The sequence below is a fragment of the Sarcophilus harrisii genome, chromosome 2 (genome assembly GCF_902635505.1).
Source record: "Sarcophilus harrisii chromosome 2, mSarHar1.11, whole genome shotgun sequence".
NCBI classification, from domain to species: domain Eukaryota; kingdom Metazoa; phylum Chordata; class Mammalia; order Dasyuromorphia; family Dasyuridae; genus Sarcophilus; species Sarcophilus harrisii.
Genome location: NC_045427.1, coordinates 518,349,603 through 518,369,652, shown reverse-complemented (window position 1 = coordinate 518,369,652; position 20,050 = coordinate 518,349,603). Strand labels below are relative to the sequence as shown.

Genomic DNA, 20,050 nt, shown 5'->3' with positions numbered 1-20,050 from the left:
TCTCAATCCAATGACCTTTACTGTACATTTCCTCCTTATCCGTAAAATGAGGGGTTCATTTTAAATGCTCTCTAACATGGCTGTTTCTTCTTCTTTCTCACGGATATACATCTTCTTACATCCATGTTATCCATAGTGTCGAAACACTAATAATAACTAATAGCTAAAATTTGTATAGTGCTTATTATAGACCAGCATTGTGCTAAGTACATTACAGTCATCTCATTTGATCTTCAGGGTCAACACTGCAAGGTATGTACTATCTTTATCTCCATTTTACAGATGAGCAAACTGAGGCAAACAGACATTAAATTGATTTGCCCAGAATCATACAGCTAGTGCCTGAGAACTTCTTTGAACTCAGGTCTTCTGACTCCAAGACCAGGACTCTATCTACTGCATTATCTAACTAGCTCTAGAGATCAAGGACTGAATTTAATTTGGTTTCTAAAAGGTCTAAACTCTCCCTAATCACAGACCTAATACAAGTCTGAGAAAAAGTTTAATGGATGATATTAATTCTGATACCTGCCTGACTGGCCATCTGTTCTCAATCATCATGGGACAAATACCACCTGCTGGTCTCATAGTTAGAATTTCTTGATTTCTTCTCAAAAGCCAAACAAATCTATTCTATTTCTTCAAATATGACTTGTACATTCCCACCTGTCTTTGCTCATGCCTTATTCTACACTGGAATGTCCTTTCCTTTTACCTACTGGATTCTTATTTATTCTTTAAAATTGAATCTCATCTGCCTCCCACAAAAATGTCTCAGGTAAAAGAGATCTTTTACTCCTTCCTCTGAACTTCAGCAACTCATATTTATCTTTAACACTCATCTGTCCTGTACAGGACTTTCACAAATGGCTTTTTTTTTCATTCATCTGTTATCTCTACATGTATATCCTTTGTCTCCCTAACTAGGTTTCCTGGTTCTAGAAGAAAGAACCCATATCTGGGATTTTTCTGGGATACTTCCTGGAAAGTGAGCACAGTACGCTCTCTTACATCAATGAATGCTTCTCTTCCCCCCCTCTCCAAATTTTTATTTTTATGTGAGTTTATTTTATTAGAATATATTATTTGTTTATTTTTATGTGGCAAATTAAAATGTGAAAATTGAGGAATTTGACTATTATAGTGTTTCTGTCTACCACATGGATATCATATTTTGATGATTACTCCCAAAATGCTTTTTTTTTTTGCCCCTTGTTTCATTGCTAAATTCCTATGCTGTAATATTGACACTAGATTGAAGTGAGCTATGAATATGAAACAATACTAATAGCTTCACTATATTCACTGTTTTTGCCAGTGCTTTCACCAGGCACTCAATTTTATTCTCATAAAACTTTGAGACAGGGATTATTATCCCCATTTTGCAAACTGGGAAAACCAAGGTTTGGAGAGGAGATTTTCAGAAATTCACTGTTTTTAGAGCTGGGACACAGTTAGAAGATTGTCTAATCCAATTCCCTCATTTCATAAATGAAAAAGCTGAGTTTATTCAAGGCCATGGGTGCAAGTTAATCTGTGTGTGGTGAATGTGTAGGGTGTGTGTGTGTGTGTATATATATGTATGTAGGGGGAAAGGGATGGACTAGGAATGGAATCTAGTTTAGGACTTTCCCCCACTAAACCACAGCTGGAACATTATTGACTACCACAGCTGGAACATTATTGACTAGGAAAGGGCTGAGAGAGAGAAATAACTCAAAGTAACAGTAGCCTAACTAACAAGCACGTGTTAAGTCATCCACGGTGAGACCTCAGGAACCCCTAGAGCTTGTTAGCTGTCTATGTGGATTCTGCTTTCCTCCAGGCTTTGCGGCTCTACACCCTCTTCAGGTTTCCTAGATAATTTTTTTTTCTCACCCCAGGGGTTTCCTGCTATTAGAAACATACAAACAAAGGCACTTGGTGTTTGTGGCGTGAGAGGGGGTGTAATCTCAAGACAGTGTTTTTAATTTTGAGCCTTGAATCTTGTGCTCCAGAACTCTCCCCCCCCCCCCATCAATTTCCTGTGCCCTTTAATGTTCCTGTTTTTTCAGTTTTCTTTCCATTTCTTATTCAGTATAACTCTGAAAAGCTAAACTCTCAGACTTTTATCTCTTCAAATATGGATACCCACCACTTGGGACTTAAACCTCAATATCCCCGAATTTGGAGCCAAACGGCCTGGATTCTAAACTCGGCTACACTTGGTTGATGGTAGGTATGTCGTTTTGTCTTTCGGGATCCTCAGTTTCCTAATTTGTAAAACTACGGAGCTTGGATGATCTCCAGGACCCCTTGAAGATTCCATCTACTCAGTTTAGACAAGTAAAAAGTTTAAGCATGTAATCTGTCTTTATACTACTCCATCCTAATCCCCATCTCTGAGACTTTCCGGGGATTTAAAATCAGGTCTTGAAAAGCAGATCGAGGTGCCATCTCTCCTTCCCCGCCACCCTCCCCCCAAATAAAACAGTTCGAAGTACTAGTATATATTCATTTTGCAGAAAATAAAAAAGAAATGGCTTGAACATGACCAGACTGCTTTTACTAGAGCAAGGAGGGTATTGGACATATGTCAGCTTTGGGGGACAAGAAGACAAGGCAGTAAGTGTGTGCGTGGAAATGTGCACCCCCGACTCCCAAGTTTAGAATAACATTTTCTTGAACTTCAAGGACGCAACTTTAAAGAAAAAGTTTTCTCAAGTTGGTTCTCCTTGGGAAAAAAATGGGGCGACTGCATCGCTCCCGCTTCTTTTTAATTCTTCTCGTCCCAGCCTTTCGCACGAATTTCTCGGGGACTCTTCCAGGGTATCATCAGGTGGCCTGAAAGAGAGGGACACCGCAGGGAAAAAGGAGCGGAGACGGTGCTTTGCAGGCTATAGCTTTCTCTCGGGAGAGCCGCCCGGCAGCACCAACGCCCACGTGGGGCTGTGTTTGGCGTGGGACTGAGGGCTGGTCTCTTTCCTCTGGGAGCCGGGGGTGGAGAGGGCGCCGCCGCCGAGGCCGGCGTAGAGTGCAAGGGGTGGGGGGGACACGGAGGAAGAGGACGACTGGGCGGTGCGTTTGGGGGCGGCGGGGAGGGAGCCCCGGCGGGCGAGGGGGCGGTGACAGCCGCTTGGAAAGGAGGCTGCACGCCGATTTGCATGAGAGACAGACTGGGATCGGGGCGGGAGCCTGAGCGCACACACCGAGGCCTGGAGGGAAAAAGGGGAAAGGGAGGGGAGGGGGCGAAAGAAATCTGGGAGCCGAGGGGAGGGGAGGCCACGAAGGCGGAGGGATCTGCGCATCAAAGCGAGCAAGTAGAACAAACTTTGATTCGTGGGCTGGACTTTTCTTCCCAGAGGCGGCACCCAAACAGCCACACCGTGCGGAAACACAAACTTTTTTCTTCTTTCGCTGCTGCTGCTGCTGCTGCTGCTGTTATTGCTGTTGCCGCTGCTGCTTTCGTGGCCCTTCCACTATACCACAGCCTGGACTCCCTTTTCCCTTCCTCCCTCCTTCACTCTTTCCCTTGAGTGCACAGGGAGGAGGAGGAGGGCGGCAGAGCTCAGGCCACCCGCGGGCCCCGAGGTTTGCAGCGCCGAGGTCGGGAAGGAAAGTTCGCCGGGAGTCGAGCTAGGAGTTGGAGCGAAGTTTGGCTGGCCACGGCCGGACGCTCCCGGGATCCCAGTCTTTTCGGTGTGCCTGCCTGCCTCCCCCTTCGGGGGGAGCCTCTCCTGCCCACCTCCACCATGTCTTCCATCCTGCCCTTCACCCCCCCGATCGTGAAGCGCCTCCTGGGCTGGAAGAAAGGCGAGCAGAACGGGCAAGAAGAGAAGTGGTGCGAGAAGGCGGTCAAAAGCCTGGTCAAAAAGCTAAAGAAGACCGGGCAGCTGGATGAGCTGGAGAAGGCTATCACCACGCAGAACATCAACACCAAATGCATCACCATCCCCAGGTGAGGTCGGAGGTACCGACGCCAGAGCCAGAGCAGGGCACGGGCACCGGCATGGGCACGGGCGGCGGCTGCTCCTCACTCCCGGGCCTGGCCCCGTTGTGTGTGTGTGTGTGTGTGTGTTTGAAACGGGGAAAGTGGGAGCGATCTAGGACTCGGTCGTGAGTGAGTGAGATCGTGTGTGTGTGTGTGTGTGTGTGTGTGTGTGTGTGAGAGAGAGAGAGAGTGTTGGGGGTGGGGGTGGGGCGGGGGCAAGGTACCTAAACAAAACCACCTCTGCAAAGATGGAAACTAGAGTTTCCACGCGGCCCAAACCAGCCCGGGAGAAAAGAATTGGGGGACTAGTGGTGGACGAGAGGGGCGGGGGTCCTGACTGGCTGGTGGAGCGCGGGGCATTCTTTCCCGGGCTGTAGGGGGATAGAGGTGGGCGAGTACGGGTTCGAAGTTTGTTTGGGGCTCCGGCTTTGTTTAGCCCGGCTAGATGGAGCGCCCCTCCTCCCCAGCAGCGCAGCGCGATCTCGGCCTTAGCTCCCAGCACTAGTATAGGTGGTTCTGTCTGTCTTTCTGTTTCTTCCTCCCCTCCTTTTTCTTTCCCTTCCGTCTTTTCTTCCCCCTGCCCGCCCCCCCTCCAAGGAATGCAGTCCGCACAGCTAAGGGAGGGCCTGCCAGGGCTAGGGTTGTGGGTGAGAAGCCTGGACCCGCGTGATTGACAGATTCCTTCTCTCGCTCTCTCTTTGCATTTGGGATTAGGGTTTTTTTTTGTTTTTTTTTAAGAGTATTTTTAGATTCAATTCTGCCAGTTTTTTCCTTCCCCACTCCCCACACTCCCTCCACTCCTGCACACGTACAGCTGAGATAAATGCATTGACTTTCTAGAAGAGAGCAGTTAGTATTAGACTTGTTTCTTTTTCTCTCCAAAGTCTCAGGACCAACTGTGAAGACCTCTCCCTCCCCTTCTCCTCCTCCCCCCCCCCCCCCCCCCCCGCCCCCCACGTCAGTAGCCAGTCCTCAGGTGGGGGGTGATTTCTGTGCTTCTCTTTTTAGCAGGGTTTAGGTTGGTGCAGAACTCTTTAGTACTCTGTAGAAGTGGAGTAGTTCTGATGATAAAGATGTCTGCAAAGTAGGCCTCAGCTAATCTCATGCATTCCTATAGTGCCTTTATTTCTAAAGCACCTTCCCATCTGTTTATCCTCTTTTATGCTCACAGAATCCCCATGACTGGAAGATGGGGAGGGATTTCACAGATGGCTTATAGAAAGGGTCAATGACTTGCCTTGACTCCCTAGAGGTTTGGCTGAACTCAGTGGTTTTTTGGTAAATTGGAGAGGGAGGAGGGGTGGAGGTGGAGGAATAATTCACAGACAGGGGAGCCATTTATGCATCTTTTTCCCTTTCCATTCTCCCCTTCTAAGATCAGTTCTGTTCTGAAGGAACTCTGGGGATTTGCTCTTGACTGGGTCTATCCCAGACTCTGATTTAACCCAGGTTACCTGGGCTTCCTTGGGCTTGGCCAGCAGAGGACTCCAGTGTCCACATCAGCTCAGGGCCACTCAATCCCAAGGATATATCCTCACACCACCACCTGCCTTGGAGCAGCTGTGAAGGAGACTGACAAAGCCTTCGTATTTATCCCAGGCTGTCTTAACACAGGGGTCAGTCTTCACAATGCTGCATCTGTTCATGTGAAGCAGCCCTCATTTGGAAATACCGATGAAGTTCATACTTTGATTTTTTTTTTTTTTTTTTTTTTTTGGCAAATATAGCCTATCAAGGGGAAATGAGGATATATGCTTTTAGAGCTTAGTGTTTTACTGTAGATCTAGGGGTCAGCAATGATTAAAAAAATAGGTAGGCATGGTTTGATAGAGGGCAAGACATGCAATTCAGTCCCAGATTCTGTTATTTCCAGGACCCCTGGGTAATTACTTCTTCAAGGAAGATAGATAGTACCCACCCACTTATCTGATCAGGATGTATTGAAGACAAGGGGATGGCTCACTCTTCTTGGTATCACCCACAGCTTCTGCTATAAGTGTAGACAATGGAGGAGATGCTAGGATTCCTAGAAAGTAACAATTTATGTACCTTGTTGTCATTTAACTTTTGGTTTCTGAAACCACCTTGTGCCACTGATTTTTCTTGACACTGTGAGAAGTTAGTGAAGTTAGTTGTCTTGTTATTATAGGTTGAGGAAAATCTCTTATTGTAGTTGACCGTTCTAAACAACATTGATATTGGGACATCAAGTATCTTCCAGGTCTGAGGAATTCTTAATGTGGAGTCTGTGACCCTTTTTTTTTTTTTTTTTTTGATAGTTGTATTTCAGCACAGTTCATTTTCTTTGTATTTTATTTATTTGTATTTCTATGTATTTTATTTCATGTATTTAAAAACATTATCTTGGGAATGTTTCCATAGACTTCAGACTGACCAAGTAGTCTATGAGGCACAAAAGGTCCAGAATCTCTGCTCTGGTAAGAGGAAGTTGATGTGGCTAAAATGGTTTTTGGAATTCTAAGAGCTCAGCCATTATCTATCCTCTAATCTCAAGAAGACTCCTGGGAAAATCCTGTCCTGAATTTGTATCTTTGATTGGTATGGAAAGCTCTCCTAGGGAGGCAGAGTTGTATTTCCCCATCTCTCCCCAGGCACTGCTCTTTGGAATTAAGATTGTTATGTGCTCCAGAAATATGGGATTTTCATGCCAGCATCTTGTGCCTGAACCTCTGGGTTCCTTTGTTTCATAAGACAGCACTGCTGTGTTGGTTGTGGGTAGAAAATTAAAAATGGAGGTAATTGGCTACAGATTTAATGATAGCAGCATGTCTGCCATAGCCCTGCATTAACCTGAATCTGCATGCAACTTGTCAAATTGTCTGCCCTCACCACTGAAGTCTGGAGAAGTAAATGGAAGGAAATAACACCTAATCCCCTGATTGGGTATGGGGCATTGTTAGGGAATTACAAAATACTGGCATTTGAAATGGTTTTAGGAATCATCCAAAGAAATCTCATTTTATAGACTAGGATCTTGAGACTTAGAAATGGAAGGTAACTTTCTCTAAGTGACATCACTAGTTAGTGGGAGAGTTAAAATTAGAAACTAGCTCTTTTGACCCCTGTTCCAGAGTTGCTCACATTTTTGAGAAGTCTTTTTCAGCATATCCTCACAGTCTAAGGATATAGTATGGTCTGAGTGACAGATCGGAAGAAACAATCAGATTGCATAAAACTTTAAAATTTTGAAAGTACCTTATATCTTGTGAAGATAATAATAATAATTAGTACATTTATATCATACTTTTAAGATTTGTAGAATGATTTACATATATTATCTCTTTTTATGTTCCCAGCAACCCTGGGAGGTAGGTACTATTATTATCTCCATTTTACAGAAGAAAAAACTGAGGCAGATAGAAGTAGAGTGATATGCTCAGAGTTACATATGAGTGTTCAAGACAAGATTTAAATTCAGGTCATCCTGACATCTTGTAGGTACTGCACTTTTATCTCTTTCAATATTATTATCCCCATTTTATGGATGAGGGAACTGAGACATAAACTATAACAAGCTTGCTCATGGTTATATAAATAGTAAATGTTGGAGGCTTTGAGCCCTTTTTTTCTCCTTAATTCAATCATGGTGTTCTTTGCATATTTTCCAGTTTCATAATAATAACTAATAATTATAGCTAGTATTGGTCATTTTAAGGGCTGCTAAGAGGCACAGTGACTAGAGTTTCAGTCTTGGAATTAGGAAGACTCATTTTCATAAAAAATGAGAATTTGGGAGAGAAGTCACTAGCTGTATTGTTGTTGTGGCTTGTCCTTTGTTCTTGAAGAGGATCACAACATCAGGGAGGTGATGCCATGACTTGGATTTAAGTGAGGGAGGATTGTGCAAGGTCACCTGCTTCACTTTCCCTTCCAGAGCCATCTGATTCCAGTGGCAAGATATAGATCAGGATTACTGGAGATGGCCCTGGGTGCAGTGAGAGACTTTGGCCTTTTAAGCTAAAGTCATTTTGGCTGAGGTAGAGGAGATAAGGAAAGGTTCCTGCAAAAAACAGTGCCTGGGATGCATCTTAAGGAAAAGATGAGTTGTGTGAGGTGGAGGAAGGGTTACATTCCAGGCATGCTGGACAGTTGTGCAAAGGAGATGGGAGATGGAATATCCTTTGTGAGAAAAATGCCTTTTTCAAAGTGGATTAGCAACTGTTCCTCAAATGCATCTCAGAAAATTGCATGCATGGAAAGGCCATGACTTTGCCCAGGATAACTCACCAGCAGGTGTTGGGGCAGGACAGAACACAGATGTTCCTGAATTTGAGAACCTTATAACCTGAGACCATATCCTTCCTCTTGCTCAGAGATGATGGGAGCAACGTGAAGTAGAGAGAAGATGGCTGCCTTTTAAGAGAGAATCTGGCATCTTTATCAGTAGCATTTCTGGTTTGGAGAAGTGAATTCTATGTAAAAGCTCCAGAGTTACTGATCAAGTGTGCAGTGTCAGATTGTGGTTGTTTGTAATTCCAGAGTATGGGCACTTTTTGATGACAGTACTTCCTTTGGTGGAAGGAATGAGTCCTGCACTGCAAATCAGCACCTCCCTTAAGGTGCACTTTCAGTTAAGCCTCCTGTTCCTTCAGCTATGTTCACCAAGGAGCCTGATGCAGTGGACATTCAATCTGGAGTTTGAGGACATTGGTTGTTGATTGCAAAGCTGGCTCTACTATTTATTGACCTGTGGATTCTTGGGCAAATAATTTCTTTGGACCTCTTTCCCTTTATAAAATAATCTAGATGACTTCTGGGTTCTCTTCTAGCTCTATAGTTCTATTACTAAGACCTTCCAAATCCATAAGTTTACCAGTCCATTCTTCCCTCAGGGAGTTAAAAAAAGAACACAAGTCCTTACTTCCTTTATTCTATTAGTCCCCTCCTATGTTTATACTGAAGCATCTTGATGGCACAATGGATAGAATGCCAGGCCTGGAGTCAGGAAGACCTGAGTTCAAATCCAGCTTCAGACATTTACCAGCTGTATGACTCTGGACAAGTTATTTAATCTTTTTGCCTCAGTTTCCCCATCTGTAAACTGAGCTGGAGAAGGAAATGGTAGACCATTCCAGAATCTGCCTGTAAAATGATGTCATAGAGTAGGGCACATTTGAACAACCAACAAAGTTTATGGTTTGACATCTAGGTGGTGCCATGGTTTATGGAGCTTTGCATCAGGGAGTTAGGGAGATCTAGAGTCAGGGAATCAGGGAGACCTGAATTCAAATCCAGTCTCAGATACTTAAATGTGTGGTCCTGGGCAAATCCCTTAGCTTTTGTCTGCAGACAGATGACAGTAATACCCACCTCCCAGAGTTGTGAAGATAAACAGAGTTGGCATTTGCAAATTTCTTTCTAAGCCTTCAAGTATTATATTAATGCTATTGATGATGGTGATGAGGTGGAGGAAAAAGAGGAAGAGCAGGAAGAGCCAGAGTGTACTTGAGTAAGGACTGATTTACCAGGCTTTACTTAGTGCCTTCCTCTTTCTAATTTCATCCCTAGAGTATCATCCTCACCAGTAAGTTTTAGGCTTGAGTCCCACTTCTTGACTGTCAGTGGAGTTTGCTATCTCTGCCTTTCTAAACCACAAAGGGATAAACACCATCGAAAGCCCTGGAGGGAAGAAAGTTGTGCCTTAGTAATTGCAGCCTATGTTTTCTGTGGCGCATCACAGTTACAAAGTGCTTTCCTTAGATAGGTGACTGTGGGCAAGTCACTTAACAGAGGTTATCAGCCTCGGAGTCCTTGCTACCAAACAAAAATAATAATACTATATATATATATATATATATATATATATATATACACACACACACACATACACCATCAACCATAACATAATATATGAAGTGCTTTGCAAACTTAAAATACTACATAAATTTCTGTTAGCCTCATCATTTAATACTCATGCCCATCCTGTGAGGTAGGTAGCTCAAATATTGTTAGTAGACTAAACTTGAGTGACAAAGTGAATAGTTTTAAGGCTGACTTGCTACTATGTTTCAGATCAGAGACTCTCTCTCCCTGCCTCCTGATTTGCTTCCTAGTTCATTTCCCTTCTTTCTGTAGCACACTGTGTTTTTACCTGATGACTGGAATAGGTTAGAATTAGAAAAGCAAGAGAGTTCAGGTCTACAACCAAATATTAATGCCTCCATTAGATTGTAAGTTTCTTGAGGGCAGAGACTGCCATTTTTTGTTTGTTTGTTTGTTTGGGTATCCCAGGAGTTTAGTACAGTGCTTGGCACAAAGTAGCTACATGCTATTGTTCCTTTGTGTCCAATTCTCCATGACCCCATTTGAGATTTTCTTGACAAAAATACTGGAGTGGTTTTATGTTTTTTTTTTTTCTCTAGCTCATTTTGCAGAAAAGGAAACTGGTTAAAAGGGTTAAGTGACTTACCCAGGGTTACATGGCTAGTAATGTCTGATAATAAATTTGAGCTCAGGAAGATGAATCTTCCTGACTCCAGGCTCTCCACTCTTGCCACTGGTGACTCCAAGACACTTACTGATTGATTATCACCTTAAGTCTTTCAGGTTTTTGTAGCCAAACCTCATTTGCCCCAGAACTTGGAATCTATTAGGCTGCTGGTATATGCCAGTTGGGCTGTTTGCACAATGCTTATGAGTTTAATGTGTTAACTGTCATAGGAATTCAACCAGAATTTCTCCTGTAATCAGTGGGTTGCTGATTTTACAGTGTCTCAGGGATGAGAGATGCCCCTCTCCTCATTACTACTAACCTCTCCCTTCCTCTCCTGAAAGTCAGCAAAGAATGTTTGTACTTTGAGGGATTGGTGCCTAGTGTCTAATTTTTTAGATCTTACCAGAGAGAATAAGACAGATCTCATATTCCTCACCGTGGTTGTCAGTTGTGCTTCCTTTAGCTGAATGCAAGCTTTCTTTTGTTCTTTTCAAGAAGAGAAAATTATTTGGAAAACAGCATCAAGGTTTTAATTGGAAAGTACAGAGTTAAAGTACTATTAAGTAAGTAAAGCATGCCATAAGGTCACTTTTCTTTCCAAACTATTTAGACTTATGATTATCTGAAGCTGGAAAGGTTTCTCAAGACTCTAATAAAGCAGTAATCAAAGGAGAAAAAAAGGAGAATTTTTTTTTTTCATCGTTGTGTCTTCCCTGTGGCATGAGAAGTCACCTGAAAACAAAAGTGACACCAATTGTGAGCTAGCAAAAATTTGATTTCAACAAGTTGTTCTGATATTTAGGTAAATTTTTTTATGTGTTGGCAGCTGATCTGAGTTTGTAAGGAAGGTGACATCCTCACCTCAATTCATTTGAATAAACATAGAGGGAATAGTAATAATTAGCAAAATGTGTGTGATTTTAAAATAGAACTTTTGTGTCTTCTTTCGAAATTTCAAGTAAAGCATTACTGGCTGTACCTGATAACTTTAAAAATATTTTTAGACCAAAAAAATAACAGAGCCATGACAGAGATTCTGAGGAATGATGTATTTGTACTGTATTTCACAATTCTGTGTTTTAGTTTTTCATCTTCCTTTATATATTTTTTCATATTTATACATTATTTTATTTGCAATAACATACATTCCAAGTTCAAGGCTCTCATTGAGGAAAGAGAAATCTTAAATATGCTTTTAAAACATGTGAGATTCTTACCCCAGTTCTAATAAGTCTCAAAAGGAAAAAAAAGACTTCTTTACTAGAACATTAATTTTGAAGTAACTTATTTTTGGCAGTCCACAAATATAGTAGTCATTTAGTTGTGATGAGAAATAAAAAATGTTGATGGAATCAAAGAATCTGATTCAGGCTTGCCACATCAGAAATTCAATTAAAATGAGTCCTTTAAAAATAAATATTGGTTTAATAATGTAAACTTGTGATTGCTGTATTATTATAAGTGAAATAAAATTAACAAGATTTAATGGACTGAGCGACCATTAATTTTCACTTGTTAATTTATTAGGAGATTCTAATGCCATTTGATGCACAGTAATGGCATTATTCTGCATGAGATCCTCTATGAAATAAATAGGACCAAGCAGTGCTGGAATTAAATTGAAATCAGATTTTATTCCCCAGTTATCTTATTCTTCCTCACCTCCCCCTATGCAATTAAATTCTCCAAGGTTGGAATGCAGTATTCCCATTCAACAAGGCTCATGAATAGTCCTAATTAACTTTTGTCCTTGCCTCCTTTGATGTACTTGTGTAACTGTCTTCCCCACCCCCAACTCATACCTTACCCCTATCCACACACATTTTATTGGTTAGTAGGGAAGAGAACATACTCAAAAAGACAGCTAGTAAAGGCAGAAGAAATCCTCCTTTTTGATTGTAACTGAGCAGAACAAGGTGGATTGGCTGTAACATCTACTTGCTTAAGCATCCTCTTGTACCAACTTGACTGCAAAGAAGTGCCTGGTAATTCTGTTGCTATGGGCAGTTTTCTTGTTTCTTCAGCTGCAGGTTCATTGAGCACATCTCAAGTACAAATGATCCCAGGGAATAATTGATATTGCTAGGGAGGGGGGTTTAGGGAGGATGTCTCTAGTAATTTCTACCTTATTTGATTATTATTACTTTTTTTTTTTTTTTTTTTTTTTTTTTTTTTTTGGTGATTGCGCTATCTCAGGCTGGAAGTGCTGCAACCACTTAAAGGCCCACTGATGGTGATCCAGGAAGCTTTGAACTGCTCTGAACTTGCCCCTTTTTAGCCAGCTTAGTGTAGATATCTTAGTCCACTGCAACTCATAACTCTCAAGATCACATGATCTACCAGTTTCAGTCTCCTAGGTATCAGAGTATAGGCTTGTATCACTTTGTTTGGCTCTTCCAGATGTTTGAACAAAGATCTCAGAAAAAGAGTGATTTTTTTTTCCATTTTTTTAAAATCATAACTATTACATGCTATGTTTTCATGCCAAAGAAAACCTTTAACTAACTCGTAAAACCCTTCCTAGGTACTAAAAATTATGCTTCCGTTAGCTGGCCTGGTTGGGAGAAAGCTGAGGAGGGATTGAAACAATGCAATTTCTTTTAAAAATTTCTTACTATTCTTTTGTTTTCATAGAACCATCTTTATGAATTTCTCTCACTCCTGCCTATGTAACCAGTGAGCCATCCATCCTTTCTAACAAACATATCAGCTTGAATGTAATCATATATTCAATGTTTCACACTTGGAGTCCCTCACTTCTGAAAAGAAGGAAAAGTAGTTCAGTTTACTTCTTAATGTTGAGAGGGCTTGCTTAAAATAAAAAGAGAGAAAACGATTCATTGGGACCTGATAATAACCTTGGATCTTAAAAGATTAACAGTTTTTAGAGATGACAAATATATGGTAGAAATCATGATGTAAGATGCATGGCAGAAGTCAATGTTTATTATTTGAGGCCCCTGCTGAAAGTAACATCCAGAACTAGTGTTTCTCAGCAGAATATTACTAGACTTTAGAACCTCCTGGGAATTAATTGTTTTAGACGCAATTTTTCCAGATAGCAGAGGGCTTGCCTTTCTAAGCATCAAGCCTCTTTGTGTGAAAACCTTTCTGAAGTATGTTACATATTTCTCTGCCATCTTTAAAAAATAGAATGTAATTTAATTTTTTCTTGATGACTCAGGAGTATTAAAAATAAATTAGGATGATACTGTTTTAAAGATCTGCAATGCATAAGTACTCTCTAGGAGTTCAGGTTATAATTTCTCCATACCTTAAACTATTAGTAGACAGTTTCCTGAATCACTTTGGTTAAAGGAATTTGTCGCTTGATAATTCCATTCTCTGGTGATGAGCTTTTCAAAACTTAACTAGGACATGGGTTTAAAAAGCATACATTTTATTACCACATTTTTACTCAAATCCTTTCCAGCATTGGAGGACCTGCCAGAAACTTCTCTGCTGGAAAAAACTTGGAGAACCCAAGGTAATGTTCTAATAGAGTAGGATTTCAGTGAAGAAATTTATATCAAACCCTTTAGATTGGTTGCAAAGTGCTTTACATATATTATCTTGTACTTAAAACAATCCTGAAATTTAGGTGTTATTTTCCATCTAATTTATGGCGAAATTGAGGCACAGAGTAGATAAGTGACATTCTCATAGTTATATAGCTAATAAATAGCAAATTTAGGATTTGAAAATAAACATCCTAACTCCAAGTGCCATGGTCCTTCCCCCTTTACCACAATGACATCATTTGATTGTGCCTTAATACAGTCCCCAAGATCTATGTTTAGAAATTTGCTTGCATTCTAAAAGATCTCTAGAAGCCTGTGTTTTTTGAGCTGTAATCTGCTTTTTATAGTTTTTCCATCTCTTCCCTTGCTGTGAATGTGTCAGTTGTTACTTTTCCCTGTTGTCATTCTGCCTGCTGGTGGTAGCTTTTCCTTCTCACCCCCTATCCCCTCCCCCTTCTCAGCAGTAGTTTGGGCTTCAAATCCCAATTGAAGGTCTTAGAAACCAGTTAATTAAGCTGGCTCAAATTGTAGATAAAATAAGAATAAAGCCACTCTGAGCCAGGGTAAGGACTGTGGGTCCTTTCCTATGAATGAAGTGTGCATATTTTATGACTTCTACTTTGGTCATTCAGAGATCTTTTGTTTGTTTCCTGGTCCTCACTGAGGTCAGGGATAGGTGAGCTTTTATTAAACATATTTTTTTTCAGTTAGATATCTACCATCATCTTTTTGAATCATACAAAATGGAAACACAGTAGAAGCTGTCTTTAGTTCAGATAGATACAGATAAAACAGGCTGAGGTTTGTGTAACAACTTTTTAATGTACACTAGCTAAAGAAGTAAATTAATTGTGTAATAGGATTTCAGAAGACTACTAAAAATACTTTAAAAAAACTTATTTTCAAGGATTTGAGATGTGATGATTTATACGTAAGCAGCTTTTCAGCTAATTTGCAAATAATTCTTAATCATTAAAGGATCTATAAGCTTAATTTGTTTTATACACATACACACATACATATATAAATATACATACACTTATTTATATGTATGTATATATTTATATAACTCTTTTTCTCTCTCCTCCTCTTTCTCCTCCTCTTCCCCCTCCTCTTCCTCCTCTCTCCCTCTCTCTCTTTCTCCATCTCTTTGTTTGTCTCTGTCTCTAGGTCTGTGTCTTTCTCTTTGTTTCTGTCTTTGTTTTTCTCTGTCTCTGTTCTGTCTCACTGTATCTTTGTCCCTCTCTCTGCTTGAAATTGAGTCCCTCCATCTCATAGACAGTTTGGTAATGCAACGTCTATCTAGAGTTTCAGGCCTGGAATTAGGAAGATTTAGTTCAAATCTAATCCCAGATACTAGCTGTATGACCCTGGCCAAGTCATTTAATCCTCTCAATTTCCTCATCTGTAATTAAGCAGGAGAAGGAAATGGCAAACCACTTCATTATCTTTGTCAATCTATTCATTTGCCTTTGTCAAGAAATCTCCCAAATGTAACTGGGGAAGAACAGCCACAACAGTGAAACTCCTTATCTCATCTAGGCTGGATGTATTTCAGCCATTCACGGCCTGATCCCCATTGCTGATGAGCATGGAAGCTTATCAAGCGACAAATTCCTTTAACCAAAGTGATTCAGGAAACTGTCTACTAATAGTTTAAGGTATGGAGAAATTATAACCTGAACTCCTAGAGAGTACTTATGCATTGCAGATCTTTAAAACAGTATCATCCTAATTTATTTTTAATACTCCTGAGTCATCAAGAAAAAATTAAATTACATTCTATTTTTTAAAGATGGCAGAGAAATATGTAACATACTTCAGAAAGGTTTTCACACAAAGAGGCTTGATGCTTAGAAAGGCAAGCCCTCTGCTATCTGGAAAAATTGCGTCTAAAACAATTAATTCCCAGGAGGTTCTAAAGTCTAGTAATATTCTGCTGAGAAACACTAGTTCTGGATGTTAAAATGGAATCTCCATTTTATTCTCTTTTTGTGACCTAAACTGTCTTACTCCTTCTTATGCAGCCTGATGGATGACAGATCCCAGGGAGCTCACTGTATGGGTGCTAGACTTTGAGCAGACATGTCATCGATTTTCACCAAGCTAAAAGCTCAGAATTCCTGGGCTGAAGTGATTGACCTTAGCCTCTCTCCTCCCTGTAAAGAATATGGGGTTACCACGCCCAGATAATACCTCCATTTAGAAACAATCTAGAGCAAATTAATGTGTTCTTGAAATGATAGAACTGTATAAAATAAAAGGCTATTATTTAAAAAAGAAAGAAATGATAGCACTATAAGTCGATTTTCAGAGAATTCAGATTGTTCTTTCCCAGTGTTCCCTCTCCTTATTACTCTTAATTAGATTTTACTTTATAATGGAATGTTCAACTCCCTCTGATTGCTAGCAGAACATGGAAAAATGAGCTTTGTCTTTTTCTTGCAGTTTTTTGTCTTAAAAAACTGAGGGCTTTTTTTTTTTTTTTTTAACTAATGACCCACTAATGCCCCACATGGTTAAATGTGAGACAGACATCATAGAGAATACATTTGGAAGAAAAGAATACACATGTGAAAAAGTTTACCAAGAGCACTTCCTTTATTTATTTTCATGTATCTATATAAAGAAATGCTATATTTTCTTGCGTAAGCACTGGCCTTTTGTGAGGCAGCATGAAGGTTATAAGTTTAAACATCAGTGAGGAAATGTAAAAGGTAAAATTTCCCCCAGAAGTCTTCACTTTTCCTGTATCCTGCAACTCTTGCTGGGTAGATCTGCCAGCCTTATTGTCCAAAATGCTTTGTAGTCCACTGATTGTAAACGGTGGTGTTTTAGAGTTGGTCCTTTAGGCCTGGTGCTGGCTTGCAGACCCAGTCACTCTGCTTCCACAACTAGCAGAGGAGTGAGTGACATCATGAGTTACTTCCCTGCCAAGTTGTAGTTTTCAGTATAACCATTTTTACTGAACTTCAAAAAAAAAAAAAAAAAAAAAGTAATGCTTTTTGGGTATGTTTTTTTTTAAGTCTGTTTTTATCCTGTCAGAACTGAAAAATGCCCAAAGGCATTTTTTCCCTTAAAAATCACCTTTGGGCTGAAACCAAAGAGAGAATAATTGAGCCAGGAAGAACTTTTTGAGTCCTTACAAGTGGCTGAAAGCAGGGGCTTATGATGGAAATCAGGTTTTTCCTTTTGATTAGAACCTTCCCTGCTGTGGGCTTTTTTCCTCCCCTTCATAGATGTTCTCTTCCCCCATGAATATTTGACTAAAAAACTGGTTCTCCTAGAGAGGTGTGGTATGGAGTGAAAGCAACTGGATCTTGCTTAGTCCTTTAATTTAAAAGCAAATAACAACAACCACAACTTTGCCAGTTCCTAGGTCTACCCCTTCCCCTTCCCCAAGGCTGTTACCATTTATCAATATTCAAACACCACAGCTAAGGGGGAAAAACACACACACACACACAAAAACCCAGAAAACCCTAGAGGGAAACAAAGCCTCACATTTCAAGAGTAGTTTCTAGGGACCTGAAATTAGGTTGATGGGCTTGTTGGTGTGAAGGTGTTCCTGCTGGTCCATACATTGCTTTGCAAACAGTAAGTGCTAAATGCCTGTTTGTTAAATTAATATGATTAAAGTGTTAACTTGCAAAAAAGAGGGTCCAATCAAAATATTGAAAGGGAAACAATACAAATTCTTAGCTGGCACTGCCCTCTATTCTACCCCTACTCCTAACCCCCACCACCTCCACCCATCCTTTCTTTAATTGTTCAGGTGACTAAAAATAAATGTATTGAAAACAAACTTTTATGAATCAGTACCACCAAGGGGGAGGAGGATTGTTAAGGATTCAGAAGGAGAAATGCCATGAGTCATGTTTTTATGTTGCTGTCGCTGCCCATGTTTTTAAGTTTTAAGAGAAGAAACACATGCTTTCATCAGGTTTTTGACTAGCCATTCTGGTCAATGCAGTATTCTCTTATTTTCCAGGATTTAATTTGCATTGTGCATGTAACTTTGATCCCGACCTCTAGGATATTGGTATGGCTGGAGGTCATTGTTTCTGTAGCAAAGAAGAAATAGTTAGAATATGTTGGGTTTGTGTAGTTGGACTTCCAGAATTTCTGGAGAGATTAGTTCATCTCAATCATAACTTTTAATAATTACTAACATTTTTATGTAGCACCTACTATGTGCAAAAAATAATTCACAAATATTCCATTTTATCCTTACAACAACCTTGATTGTTTTTTCATCTTTGGCTCACTAGATCCAGATTTGAACCTTGATAGTTTTTGAGAGCAACTAGGTGACTCAGTAGATAGAGCATTGAACTGGATCTGAAGTGGATTCTTCTTCATGAGGTCAGATTCTCCCTCTAACACTACTTGTGTGATTCTGGGCAAATCACTAACAAATAAAATGAATGACTTATTACTAGGAGATGAAGATAGATATTTAAAATACCAATAAAAAATGAAGGAGAGAATTGGACAATTATCCAGTGAATTTTAGTCAATGCTGCTGACTCACTATGAGATTCAAGCCTTAAAATCTCATTCTTCCATTTTGTATTGTTGCTGAAATATCTGGTTCACAATCACAAATATTTAGACAAAGAAGCATCAAGTTTTAATGGATAATGATCTAGTCTGAGTTCAAATACCGGCGATGACACATATTTAAAGACTGATAGTATGTTCCCAGGGCAAATAGCTTAATCTCTCAGTTTCCCACACTATTCTTTAAGATTAAGGTGTTGAATAATTCTGAATCTGCTTTAGTCAAGGAGGCTTCCTAACTGGGAAACCCTTATACAAATGAAATTCCAGGTCTAGGAGTAGACATAGACCTTGTTGGGAGTTTTTGTTGTATCTTGGATTCCTTTTTCAGCTGGGGAATTCCACAAACTGCTCAGTCATGTTTTAAAATAATTGGAGGAAATGCTAAAAAACAGTCAGTTTACCACCAGTTAAAAAACCTCATTTTTGCATACAAAAAGTATGCCATTATTAGTGAGAATGCTTAGGTTAATTGCTAAGGTTCTTGAGAATAATTACTTTAATATATCAGGGGTCTTCGGTGATGAAGAGAAAAACTTTTTTGACTTATTTCATGGTCTTTGAAATCTGTTAAAGTCAAACAGGGGCAGCTAGGTGGCACCATGGTGCACAGAGTATTGCATCTGGAATTGGGAAGATTTATCTTCTTGAAGAGTTCAAATCTGGCCTCAGACACGTACCAGCTGTGTGATCTTGGGGAAATCATTTAACCTTATTTGCCTCTGTTTCCCCATCTGTAAAATGATTTGGAGAAGGAAATGGCAACCAATCTAGTATCTCTGCCAAAATAAAACCCAAATGGGGTCTTGAAGTGTTATATGCAACTGAACAACAACAAAATGTTAAACACCAACAGCACTAATCTTGCAGTTAATCTGGGATAAATGAGCTTTTGTGAACAGAGAAAGGTAGCTAGACTCTACAAGCTGCTTTAGGATGGCAGGTGTTGAGTCTTAGCATTAGCCCTATGTTTTTCCAATAAATTTCCTTTAAAAACTCCATGTTGCAGTTTATCCTTACAGATAGGTTTGAGCTGTCTCAGAAAGATGTGGCTGTTGATTGTTACAGGTTAGAATTGTCTCCCTAACTAGATTTTAAGGGCTGTCTTCTATCTGAGAGAGAATCTAAGCTCTTCTAGTAGAATTATAAACTTCTTGAAGGAATTGACTGTTTTTTTGTCTTCAGAGATCATAACTTCCGGAGGTGCTTAATAAATGTTTAATGAATTAATCCCAATCTTCATATCATGACCTTCCCTCTCCCATTTGGGGTCACATGGCTAGTAAATGTCTAAGGTCAGATTTTAACTCAGATCCTATTAACTCCAGGTCCAGTACTCTATATTACCTATCTACCCTCCCTGCAGGTAGTTAAGGTATTTAATAAATGTTTGATGCTGATGCTGTAATCCATGGAAACTAAATTTCTACCTGAAAACTCATTTCTCCAAATTGGAGTTGAGATTTCCTAATACAAATTTCCCTGGCAGTTCTCTTCATTTTGATTGCTGTATTATGTCTAGCATAGAAATGTGCTAAGCTC

The 20,050-nt window shown here is 40.1% G+C and overlaps 1 protein-coding gene across 1 annotated transcript in view; it reads left to right on the top strand.

The window, feature by feature from the left end:
* The first annotated feature begins 3,518 nt into the window (after positions 1–3,518).
* Positions 3,519–20,050, top strand: part of SMAD3 (SMAD family member 3) — a 159,183-nt gene continuing 142,651 nt past the window's right edge. Inside the window, exon 1 of the mRNA XM_031955335.1 lies at positions 3,519–3,937. Within this exon, the coding sequence (XP_031811195.1) occupies positions 3,732–3,937 (206 nt within the window). The 5' untranslated portion in view covers positions 3,519–3,731. The remainder of the gene's footprint in view (positions 3,938–20,050) is intronic.